General features: G+C 36.6%; 1 protein-coding gene across 1 annotated transcript in view; it reads left to right on the top strand.

Annotated features, from left to right (window-relative positions):
• pcdh15a (protocadherin-related 15a) overlaps window positions 1–13,421 on the top strand; it is a 173,894-nt gene that overhangs the window by 41,073 nt on the left and 119,400 nt on the right. Inside the window, exons 3-4 of the mRNA XM_042737424.1 lie at window positions 1,894–1,908; window positions 2,121–2,186. Coding sequence (XP_042593358.1) covers window positions 1,894–1,908; window positions 2,121–2,186 — 81 coding nt within the window. The remainder of the gene's footprint in view (window positions 1–1,893; window positions 1,909–2,120; window positions 2,187–13,421) is intronic.

Below are 13,421 nucleotides of genomic sequence, written 5' to 3'. Positions count from 1 at the left end.
GGGGTTTAGCCACACTATTACAGAATGGCACATTCCACAACTAGTCGTTTTGTCAGACTGGCTTCAGTATAAACTGTTTTTAGACTAATGAGAAAGTTTTGAGTTCTGAAACTTACAGGATGTTTTTATAGTACAATGACCTCATATCTGTCAAAAGATCAAGGGAATTTTTATTTCTCAGTTCATGACCCCTTTAATGTTAATGTTAAAAGCACAAGGGCAATTTGTCTTTGCATGATACGATCACTTTGATGTTTAATGCTCCACATGAGTGTGTACATTTACATATTTTTATTTCCCGAAGCTATTTTCCAAAGCAACTTACAGTGCATTCAAGGTATATATTTTGTCAGTATATGTGTTTCCCCCGAGCAGGCAGTGCAGTGAAGCTTCATGAGCCATGTAGTTTACTAGAATAGACTAGCAGGATACAGAATTTCTCTGTCTGCCCAAACGGCTGTAATGGATTCTGCATCTGCAACTTCTCTGCTTTTTCATTAATGTTGAGGACATTTGCCTTTACTTGGGAAATAGATAGCAAGGTTGTAACCTGTTGGTTTTTATCGTGATAGATTACCATACACAGTTCCATTCAGAGCTAAAAATTCTTTACTGAACCTTGCTATAATTTTAGGCCAGCGTATTGAGTTGAGCTATTCTGAGTTGAAATTGAAGTCATTCTGACTGACTTTACAAAAATTGCTTTTGTATCGAATTGAAAGCCAGTGAATTGAATCGATGCACTGTTGACTCAAATATTCATACCTCTAGATGATCAAGATAAAAGCCTGAGGTGAAATATATGTAATGGGAAGAAAATTCCCTGCTTCTCACCTGCCAACTGGTGCTAGTTGCGTAAGAGGAGTTAGGCAACATACGGTAAAGGGGGCGCTGTGTGTGTCCTCTGGCGTCTCTTGCCCTCATGACTCAGTGTGTAAGGTGATTCGCTTCAGACACTTCAGACAGCTAATTGATGTGTCGGTGACATCTCTGATGTGTGTGTGTGTGTGTGTGTGTGTGTGTGTGAGAGAGAGAGGCTGCTGTTTTATGGTCTCAGTGAAAGATGCTGCTACTGTACCAAGGTTGGGTAACGTTTGGAATAGCTCTCTTTCAGTTCCTGAGTCTAAATGTGAATTTAGCTGACACCCACACAGGATGTTGAACCGAAATGACAGGAAGAGGAATTTACTGAATTGCAATTAAAAGAATCTGAATGTAGCCGCAATTTTTTATTATTATTATTGAATTAGTTCAACAGTTCTCTGCAAGTTATCTGTAATTTTGACTATTTATGCATATTGATTTCCTGATATTTAGGATGAGGTGCAATTCTTTACTGCACTTTAATTCTTTACAATACTTTAATATTTGTGTGTGTGTGTGTGTGTGTGTGTGTGTGTGTATGTGTTTATGTATTTACATATTCATAACTATAGCCTATATATAAGACTATGGAATTTTCTAATATACTTATAGCAAATAGATTCATAGATTTAATTATTTATTTGTGCCAAGAATTCTGGATCTAATCATATACAAATATGAACGGACAATATAATTTTCTATTAATATATATATATATATATATATATATATATATATATATTCACTTTTAGCCATGTAATAAAGGCTTTAATCCAAAGTTACCTAAACATGAGGAAATGCATTATTAAATATCTTTGATTTCATTTCATTTTAATTCCACATCCTTATTTCTGCATTCTTTTTGCTCAAATTCTGGAATTGGATTGAAATTCAAAAGCGTTTTCGGTTCAGTTCTGAATGACACACAACCCTGTACTGTGTTCCTCTTTCTGGCTGTCTTTCTTCTCATATGTGTCTTTGCTTCTCTTCTTTTCTTTTCTCTCTGCTGCTGACACTAACGCCCCTCAGACTGGCACTATGAGGGTAAGACTGCTTTCTTTCCTCTACCACATCATGAGAGGCTTCTCACTTCTCTTTCTATGACTACTTATTCACCCAGTAAAATCATTTAACACTGCTGCATTCATCATCTAGATGTAATCTCAAGTGTTTAAGATACTGTATGAATGATGTGTTGTGATGGTGACAGCAGATCTGATTCTGACTGTATTTCTCTCTTTCTGTTTCTGACACAGAGTGTAAGTTGTCACGGTCGGGTCCACCTGCCACAATCGTCACCATCGATGAGGAAAGTCCAAATGGTAAGTATCTCTGGACTTCTCTCCTCATGATGAATCTGAAGCATGCTGCTTCCTGTGAGCAGTCTGCTCTGCCAATGATCAATGTTTGGCAGGGGGCTTGTTATAACTTTCATTTAATTTTCCATGGTGTAATTCAGGATTTCCCAGATGGGGTTTACAAAGCTCTTGGGATTCATGGAGATTGAGATAGAAATGTCAATGTCATATGAAATTAAATGAAAATGTACACTACCGATCAAAAATTTGGGGCTCGTAAGTTTTTTTTTTTTTGAAAAATGTCTCTTGCTCACCAAGGCTGCATTTATTTGACCAAAAATACAGTAAAAACTGTAATATTGTGAAATATTATTACAATTAAAAACAACTATTTTCTATTTTTATATATTTTAATATATAATTTATTCCTGTGATGACAAAGCTGAATTTTCAGCTAAATTATCAGTCTTCAGTGTCACATGATCCATCAGAAGTAATTCTAATATGCTGATTTGAAACATTTTTCAGAATTTTTTAGATGCATTCATTTAAAATTTTTTAATGATTTTCATATATTATATATATATATATATTGCTATATATATATATATATATATATATATATATACACACACACACATACATTTAAAAAAATGCATGGTAGTATGTATTTTTTTGTTTGTAAAATCATGTCGTAATGGTGCTTGCTGTCATTCCAGATGTGAATGATACCCAAAATCCTTCGGCATACAGAGGAGAGATGTGCTTGTGGTATTACGTTCCGAATAGATTTTTGCCTGAGAAATCATAAATCATAAGAAAATAAAAGAACGTCCACAATCCCAAACCCTTCACTAGTGATTATCCTGAGCTGTGACGTCAATGCATCAGACAGGTAACATTATAAGTCCATTTCACGCTTTTAAGAGCTTTCCAAAAAAGAAATGGGTCCTGGTTAGACATCTGCTATGAATTATTTGCAATTTAAATGTTGCTTTCAAAAAACACATTTTGTCAAAATACACAGTTACTTTTGAATGGCCCTCAATAGAAAAAGATGCTTTTGAATGGTGAAGTTACAACATCTACCAGCAGTGCCTACCTATGCTAACTTGCTCAACTGATAAAAAGGTTAGTATAATTGATCTAATGTGACTTAAAAGTGAATTTTCAGATGTTCAATTCAGGCTTAAACTATCCTGGTGTCATGCTGCAAGCCTGACAGACAGTTACCTGTTGCTTTCTTAACTGAAAACGTGTGTGTGTGTTTGTGTGCTCTCACCGGAGCCACAGATGGTGTTTTTGTGTTGGAGGCACGCTGGGGCCGTTTATCACATACAGTATCTGTGCGCAGGCGATGCTACACCGCATCATGCATTTATAAAGGAGCCACTCACCGCTGTAGTGCTCAACTATGCGTTTGACAACACTGTCTGTTTGTTGATGTGACAGGTGTTGGCTACTCTGCGCGAGTTTACTGTCTGTTTCCTCCTTCCATCCTTTTTTTCTCTTCATTTCCCTTCTCTTTCTCTCCCTCCCTTCCCTTTGCCCATTCTGTGGGTCATAGAGTTTGTTCAGCATCTGTGTGTTGACTCAGGAAAGTGCATCGAGGCAGAGGCCTGCTGGGAAATGTAGTTGAAGTAATAGGGAGCAGTTAAATGGATATTTTGCTCAGCCTGTTTATGTGTTTAAATAATTAGTTTGTTTTTAGTTTCTCGCTCTAGCAGACTGTGATGAGGCAAAACAGCCAAAGGAACCCTCTGGGCCGCTTAAGCAAAACAGGAACAAGTGTATCACTGTGTTGAGGCAGTGATTCAAAAAGCAAAAGAGACAGACACATTTACCTGCATATTATTCAGGTAATGGTAATTCTGTTTCAGTGAATATTTTATTGCAGGCCTCCTCCAGTTTGACTAAAAAAAGATGTTTGCATCAGCTCAGATGTCTGGCAGTATTTCATTATGCACAAAGGCTCAACAGTAAGGATTCAGTGCAGGTTTCTTCTTGTCCTGTTAGTGTTTTCACTTGTTCCAATAAATTTTTTAATGAATTTAAAAGTAATTTTTTTTTGTTTTACTTCAAAATAACTTTTATGTTTATTATTTAATATTTATTATTATTTATTTAAACCAAAATTCTGGAATCAGGAAGTTTTTTTATGTTAGCAAAACCCTAAGAATTCACAAGATTTTTTTTACAGCAGCTCTTATTCAGCATAATGTTACTATTATGACTAAAGGCTGGGACACACCAAGCTGACTTCAAAGAACTAGCGGCGACGAATGCTGACCGTATTGTCACCTCGCCTCGGCAGTGTCGGACCGAAAAGCTGTGCTGGAACACGCCGCACAGACTACATCCGACGGCAAACTAACACGTGCATTCTGCGCATGCGTGAGAGGAATGAGCTGTTCACATCAGCAGCTATTAAAAGTATATATACATCATCCAAAAGGAAAAACTGAAACAAAGATATACGAGATAAATGCAGATATATGAAATGTAAACAAAGCAGCGCTTGCTTAGCATTTTGAATATCAGTAACGTTGATAACTTTAATCATTTAAAGCGGCTCATGTTGTTATGAGAACATTCGCTTATTAGAATGATTGGGAAAGATCACGTAACATTTAAACAGCCTTCTGTCTGTACCCCCTTCATTCACATGCTTGTTTTCATCACTTTTGCTTTAATTCTCGGCACTGACTCGTTAGCTAAAATAAACATCCAATCAGAGCTCTCACTCTCGCAGACGGCCCAGACGTCCCCGACGCCAATTCAACATGTCGAATTGGGCAAACTGCTGCCGATGTGAGCCCGACGAGAGCCGACAAGTGGAACACACCAAACAAACTAGCCCGACCGTCGCTCGCCGTTGGCCCGACGATGGCAAACGACTGATCGTCGGCTTGGTGTGTCCCGGGCTTTACTGGCTATCTGCACAAAATGCCCCAAATTATATCACTTGAAATCACCACAAAACCTCCCAATCTAACAATCTAAACTTTAACCCTGCCAAAGACAAAAATACCCTCCTCAAATATTCAAATCTATGCTCCTCAAAACACTCCCTTGTCGGTCATGGATTATGGATAGTGAAACTTAAATCTATGGGGGTGGTTGGATTTATTTACGCACATTAAAAAATATATATTAAAAGGTTTTTCTTTTCAGATTCTTATTTACAGCATTACCTTTATAGGGTTGGGGGTTTGGGGGACGGGGTCTCCCATTCCACCACATCCCACCACATCCCAAAGCTGCTCTATTGGATTAAGATCTGGTGACTGTGGATTCCATTTGAGTAAAGTGAACTAATTTTTATATTCAAGAAACGGGGCAAGAAACCAGTCTGAGATGATTTGAGCTTTGTGACATGGTGCATTATCCTGCTGGAAGTAGCCATCAGAAGATGGGTACACTGTAGTCATAAAGGGATGGACATGTTCAGCAACAATACTCAGGTAGGATGTGGCGTTTAAACGGGGCCCAAACTGTGCCAAGAAAATATCCCCCACACCATTACACCACCACCAGCAGCAGCCTGAACCGTTGAGACAAGGCAGGATGGATCCATGCTTTCATGTTCTTTACGCCAAATTCTGACCCTACCATCTGAATTATGCAGCAGAAATCGAGACTCATCAGACCAGGCAATGTTTTTCTAATCTTCTATTGTCCAATTAGGGATGCAACGATACCATTTTGTTCAGATCCGATCGATACAGAAAGTTCTGAGTATCTACCGATACCAGTCCAATCCGATACCAGCACAGTTTTTTTTTTTAAATCAATGTAGAATTTCTATACTTCTCTTTGTTGACCTGATCATCACTCTTTTATGTGTTAATCACAATCTACTACATATATAGACAACTTCATTTTAATGAAAAATATCAAATTAAAAAATATATAATCATAATCTATGACAAAAACACTATTATAAACTAGGTTAGTGGATAATTCAGCAGCAAAAGATACTCTATAAAAATTACAGGTGCTCAATAATTTAATAAAATCTAGTGAAATATTTTATTTACAAATAAAAGTGAAGTCTCAAATCTGGTAAAATGTTACACATTGCTCTTTGTATTGTTGTAAAATACATAAATGAAAAAACAAATATATACATTTATATATAGAAATCTAAAAGACGTTTCTTTTATATGTATAGCACAGTAATAAAGGCAGCAACATATGATAGATAGGACAGAATAAGAAAGGCTTTTAATAATCTTTGATTGCGCAGAAAAGTATTATAATGCTAAAAGCACCAATATATAGCAGCACAGAGCGCTTGTGCTCATCCCGTGTGCAGAATGATGAGCTTGAAACAACATGGAGTCATAGTGTGCAGGCTGCACAGCCCTCCGAGTCTGCATAGAAAAGTTAGCACAACACTGTAACGATAAAAACTCCATAATGACGGGAAGAAGGAGGTGGGAACCGGCGAACATTCAAATAAATCTTTAATGACAAAATAAATACAAAACAGCGCGACAGCCCCTCACGGGTGACTGCCGCGCACAAACAAAAACCAAATCACAAAATAAAACCCAGGCCTGGTCCTCTCTCGTCCTTCACTGTCATCGCTCCTCTTTTGTATCCTCCCGATCTCCTCCGTGGGACTCGAGACCGGTGAGTGGAGCAGGTGTCGCTCATTTCCCAATCACTCCACCGGCATCGCTCCGTTCCCACGGCTCTCGCCCCCCCCCACTCGTCACAAACACACATGCTGCTCTGCTCATGTTCAGTTCTCTCTTCACAGCAGTTCAGTCAGTGTACTGTTTGAGTAAATGAATTATGATATTGGTTTATTTCGACTCAGAGGGAGTGTCAGCCACGTTAAAAAAGTGAATAACTTAAGAAATTTGTGGATTAATGCTTACTGGAGACGCGAACCGTTCCAAACGATTCAGTCCGATTTGGTGAACTGGTTCAACCGGTTCACTAAGAAGAACCGGTTTAATCGAACCGGACATCACTAGTACAAAGGGAAGAGATATTGATACGTAGTGTTTTAATCTGTGTGTTAGTTTATTGAGCCTTTTCTTTGAACAGTTTTAAACCTCAGTTACTGTGCACTCTTGAAGAGAGTTTCATTATTTTGACTGTAACCGAACGCAACACAATTATTTATCAACGAAATTAACACTACAGACACCAACAGCATAAATAAGACCTTAAGAAAACTTGAAATGCCCACACAACATATAAACCCTCTGGAGTCTAAGGGTATTTTTGGGGCCTGGAGAAGTTTTGTCATGCCCTGACATTTGTGCTTTTTTTCAGTTTCTTATAAATAATATCTAAATGGCTAAAGTCTAATCTCACTGTAATCAGCACAAACTAGGCTATAATAATATGTGAGCAGCATGTATTGTACATGATTGTGTTTTTGAGAAAAAAAAATGTTATGCGTGGTTAGTGAAAAACTAAAAATGGTTAAATCACTTGAATAAGGCAATAAAACACATACAGAAAATTGGTCCCAGGATTTTTGAGAACTGGAGCTTGTAGCCTAGAATTTTTCTTTCTAAATGATGTAAAAAAATCATCTTGTTTACTCACTTACAGAAAACAATATATTGATTTAAATTTTCTAAGTCACTTTTGTTGGTAAAAAGTCATATGCGAGTAGGCGTCAACTATCATGAATTCACACCTGAGAAGACAAAGGCCTGCATAATGAGCTGCATAATGAGCCATTCAGTCACCTGTGTCACTGAGAGGGATGAGTTACAAGAAAGAATGTGAGGACAAAATAAATCTATATATTTTATGTTTGTAGTTTATTTAGAATATATTTAATTATCCCACAACATAATTTAATATTCACTTGTGAGTGCAGTTAAAAACAGTTTATTAGGAAAAAATCAAAGCTGACTTTCAAACTGAATTTTTTTGCATCATTACTCCAGTCACACAATCCTTCAGAAATCCTTTTAACAATCTTATTTTCTACAAAAAAACATGATTATTTTATTATTTAAAAAAAGAAATAAAAAACTTTATTTTAAGGTGCCCTTGTTAATTATTATTAATGTTGAAAAGAGCTGAGAATATTTTTTTTTTTAGGTTTTTTAGGGGGGATAAATTGAAAGAACAGCAATGATTGTTACAGTTACATTTATTGGTACATTTATATTATTTACATCAAGCTTTTGAATGGTATAGTAGTGTATATTGTTATTGAAACTTCATAATATTTCACTTGATTATACATTTAGTCAGGAATTATAGTTTGGAAAAAGTCTTTGGAAAAAAGTCTAACTAGTAAAAATGTTTACACGTTATGTGAAAACTAGTACAAGTATATAAATCAATAAAAAGAGACTTACTCATGTTTATGATCTCTGCTGAATAAAGTGCTTCATTCTTTTTTTCTGAGGAAATCCAAATCTCAAATCCTCAACCACATCACTGTTTTTGGGGTGAATTATGTTCTTATTCCTCTCATCGCGGGGACTCAAACAGTAAAATAATAAAAACTTGAAGAACAGTCTCGGTGCGTTGTCTTCTGTTGTGTGGGCGTATTCAAAAGCCGCGCGCTTCAGTGAAACATTTGAATCTCAAAAGCGCGCTCTGCGCGGGGGCGTGGTCGCATTAGAAGATAATGAAGGGAGACGTGAAAAACGGACATCGCGTTGTTTTCATATGGATTACTTTATCGTACAGAATATTTGTTTTCAGCAGCACTTGTTTAGTTTAAAAGTAGACATGTCCAGGGCTTTCTATAGATATCTCTCTCATGTCTCTTCGTTGAGTATTCACTGAGTTACAGTTCATTTTAATGAAGCATTTGTATCTGAAGATCAGCGCAGACAAAGGCTGCAGACAGCACTCCTTGTTTGTTATCTTTATTTTATAAGTGCACAAAGTTTTGTTGTTATTATGTCTGTATACAAAAAAAAGTAGACCCTTTACAGATTCGATTGATGTATTGCACTTATCTGTACGATCAAAACTGAAAGTGTAATTTAAGTTCTTTTCGGGGTTATCAGGAGAAAAATACCCCAAAACCGCATATACGCGTTAATCGACCAACAAAAGATTAATCTGTACCTCACATTGAACTATGGACCAAGTTCAGAACACTTGAAATATAGTGCACAAAAATGTTTTGGTGCTTTATAATGTTTTTGTGCCTTTCGTGGGGCTCAACAATAACACAGAATAGTATACGCACAATATCGGATTTGGATCGGTCTCGCCTGACCGATACCTGATCCGCAGAAAATGCTGTATCGGAACCGATACCGATCCTGAGTATCAGATTGATGCATCCCTAATTTTGGTGAGCCTGTGCGAATTGTAGCCTCCGTTTTCTGTTCGTAGCTGACAGGAGTGGCACCCGGTGTGGTCTTCTGCTGCTGTAGCTCATCTGCTTCAGGGTTCGACATGTTGTACGTTCAGAGATGGTATTCTGCATACCTTGGTTGTGACGAGTGGTTATTTGAGTTACTGTTGCCTTTCTATCATCTCTAACCAGTCTGCCCATTCTCCTCTGACCTCTGACATTAACAAGGCATTTTCATCCACACAACCTCCGCTCACTGGATATTTTCTCTTTTTCAGACCATTCTCTGTAAACCCTAGAGATGGTTGTGCGTGAAAATCCCAGTAGATCAGCAGTTTTTTAAATACTCAGACCAGCCCGTCTGGCACCAACAACCATTCACATTCAAAGTCACTTAAATCCTCTTTCTTCCTCATTCAAATGCTCGGTTTGAACTTCAGCAAGTCGTCTTCACCACGTCTAGATGCCTAAATGCATTGAGTTGCTGCCATGTGATTGGCTGATTAGCTATTTGTGTTACCAAGCAATTGAATAGGTGTACCTAAGTAAAGTGGCCGGTGAGTGTATATAAGATATTTTGAAGAATGCTGGTAATCAAACAGTTGATGGTCCATATTATTTCTTTTCATTACTATGGAGGAAGAAGAAACAACTTTCTCAAATATTTTGACTTTAGACATTTATGAATTTTGCATTTAAAGCAGGAACATAAAAACAGCAGTCTATAGCATTTGTGTTGAACATTGTGTTGTGGTTTGAGTGAATATTGGTAAAACTGTATTGTTGATTTCTTGTTTTTTGTTTTGGTAGTTTTTACTTATTTCGGAAAGTAGATAGAGCTGCTAGTAAAGGACTGACTATATTAGGGGCGAGGGAGACAGAGAGAAATTGCTTGTGGGAGGAAAAAGGAAAAGAGTCAGTATGAGATTATATAAACACTTGACATTTTGGATCAGTTCGAATGCACTGAGATCTCAGCAGTCTGTGTTCTTCTGTATATGAGAGATACTTAAATAGATCCTGTATCAGAGACGATCCTCTTCATTAAAGGTCTCTGTATGTTTGGACTGATATCAGAGCACAATTGCTGTGGTAAAACATTTGGCCTGAGCTTCTGGGTGTACTTTGATTCCAGCATCATAGACATTATATCTGGTCATCAAAAGTGACCTATTTGAAATATATCTCAAGGCATCTGAAATATTAGAGCTCATGTGACCCCAGGGTCCTTCAGCTCTGTGTGGCAAGGATTTCCGTTCGGGCTCAGCTCAGCTCAGCTCAGCTCAGCTCAGCTCAGAATTGCTTTACTGAACGATTTAAGTTTAGATCAGGGTTTGACTATTATCAGTGCAAAAGCATAAACAATTTCCCTTTTGCTGGGAAAACACTTCAGACAAAATAAAGCATGCATATAAACTACAGTATGTGTAACAGTTGACTTGAGATAGTCAGCAACCACATAACAATAAAAACCATTTAGAAACTCTAAAAATCTGGTTATTCTGTGCAGTCATGTACAGGTCTCAATAACTGGATAAAATATAATTTCTTAAGTTAAAAATGATCAGTTCTATTAGCTATAGTTTTCACAATCATTATTTTTCTTTCTTTCTGTCTTTTTTTTTTTTTTGGATGAATTTGATGAATTCTCTTGTGAGATTAGTTGTTTGGCCTAGTCTAAAATATTTTATCCTGTTTCACAAAATTACTGAAATCAGTATTGCAATATCTAAATCAAAATTAAACTGAGTGAATGTTCAGGCTGTGTTTAGCTCCATGATGTATTTAGATGCTGGATGAAGGATGGGAAAATGTTTTTTACTGGACTTGGATGAAAGAAGTGATGTTGAGCTTTTTGAGTTCTCAACAAGAACCATTTCTGTTGGACTTTTCATGAGTGCTTTGAAATTATTGGTTCATATGAGTTCATAAGCTTGATATCCCTAGAAACTAGTCTATGCCGTTAATTACTACTGTAGCAGGGACTACTTTTCCATTTGTTCCACAGTTTCCAATGTTGTATCCAAACTTTTACAACATCTTTTGGGTTTTCCCCAAGAATAAGTAGTCCACAAATAGAAGCCTCTTTATTGAGTTTTTTATATACATCATTTAATTTTTAACATAATTTATAATAATATAATATAATATAATTTTACAGTATATTTCGGAAGTTTGCTGCACCCCCAATGAGAAGCACCTTTATAGAGGATGCAGCAGGCAGTGTTGGGTTGGTAGTGTTTGTAGTTATATTGCAAAATAGTGATGGCACATAGTCCTGGGAGGCACTTGTGATTAGTATCAGGGTTTTGAGCACAATGGGACTACATCAAAGTCACGTTCACATATGAAACCTGTTACAGTCCCATACAATCAACTTTTTCCAGTAAAGAAACCACACATGCTATTTACACAAACTGTATTGTTACTCACAAATTAGGACCGAAAGGTGAAAGCTCTCTGATGTATTTTGCTAGAAATGACCTTTTATCAGCTGTGCCACAACTGTTATTTTAGAAGAATAGGCACAGTTTAATAGGAGGGGAAAGCACATGTGCACAATGTGCAGTGGCGAATAATTACTATGAAATAATCGCATCTCCTTGATTACAACTTTGTTCTCACATAACATCAATATATAACTTTTTTGGCAAGCAATATTTTGTAAGATATCAGATGTGTCACTGTGGCAGCCTCGGGCTCTGCAGACAACGACGACAACAACAACAACAAAAAGACTTCAAGGCAGTATTGTCTAGTGGATCAGAAGATTTTAAAGACGGTGGCTGCCAAATACAGTTTCAGATGTTAGTTAACATCACCTACATCCCAAAAATTGCAATTGGGCAATTGGTTCTGATTATAAATTACTTTTAAGTGAATAAATGTTTTTAAATTTACGCCAAATTTTGTGAAAACACTTTAAAAAGTCTCATTTCTCATTGGAATGGAGGAGCAGATGTATAGTGGTCTCATTGAAATCTGCCATCTTGACCTCTAGTGAACTCTATTTGGATGGTTATTTCAATATGTGGGAGTGGGATTTGGGTAGCAGTGTGTTTAAGCTTAGTATCTTAAAATATGCTCTATTTGAGGAATATGTTTGTTCTGGAGCTCAGCGTAAGCTCTTTCTATATATAGTGGTGAGATGATACTCTTAGTAAGTCTTGCTCATCCTCATTATTTGTTTGCATTGCATCAGCAGTGTTTAGTTCTAGCTTATTTTTGCATGTGTATGTCATCATTAATACTATGAAAAACATATGGATCAAAATTAAGTGTTTACAGTGCTGGAGAATTTATGTTTTGTGGTGCTTAAAGAATGTGTTTACTTGATTAATTTGAAATCCAGCGTATTCTAGATTATTTTTCCTGCTCTTCTGCAGTTGTTTTTATTATTCTTTCTTACTTTGAACAGCTATCATGTTTGATGCCTATGATGAACACTCACCAAACTTTGCGTGCATGAAGAGTCTGTGGCTAATTGCATTTTGTGTAATTTTGGGATGGACGGTATGTATTGTTGCCTAGCAACTAGCGGTTAAATTAGCAATATTGAAAACATCAGCCACGCTACCCTGTTCGAGCTAGAGATTTGAAATTTCACATGAGAGTTCCTCTCTTTATAGCGAACAAATTTACCAGGGCAAATGATGGTCTTTATAAAAGGGATTTTTTTATTGGGGGCATTGAATTTCATGAAGACTATGGACAGAAATCTGAAAGTCATGACACAATTTTATAAATAGTCGAATTTTGAGTGTAGCTGCGAGTTTATAGAATAAACAGTCGCATATTTAAAGTTTTGAGGAATTGTTTACTAATTTTTGCATTTTAGGACATATTAAATGTGATGAGGTCTTGGGTCAGCCATGTATTTTATATTGTTGCATATTATTTTATTTTGCATGCTATTCTTCTTTATTGCAATGGAATATTCTTGTATTCTATTCCAAATA

Source organism: Cyprinus carpio, chromosome B13, assembly GCF_018340385.1.
Source record: "Cyprinus carpio isolate SPL01 chromosome B13, ASM1834038v1, whole genome shotgun sequence".
Classification (NCBI taxonomy): Eukaryota; Metazoa; Chordata; class Actinopteri; order Cypriniformes; family Cyprinidae; genus Cyprinus; species Cyprinus carpio.
Note: the sequence above shows the minus strand (reverse complement) of the source record. Positions and strands in the feature narration are given on the sequence as shown.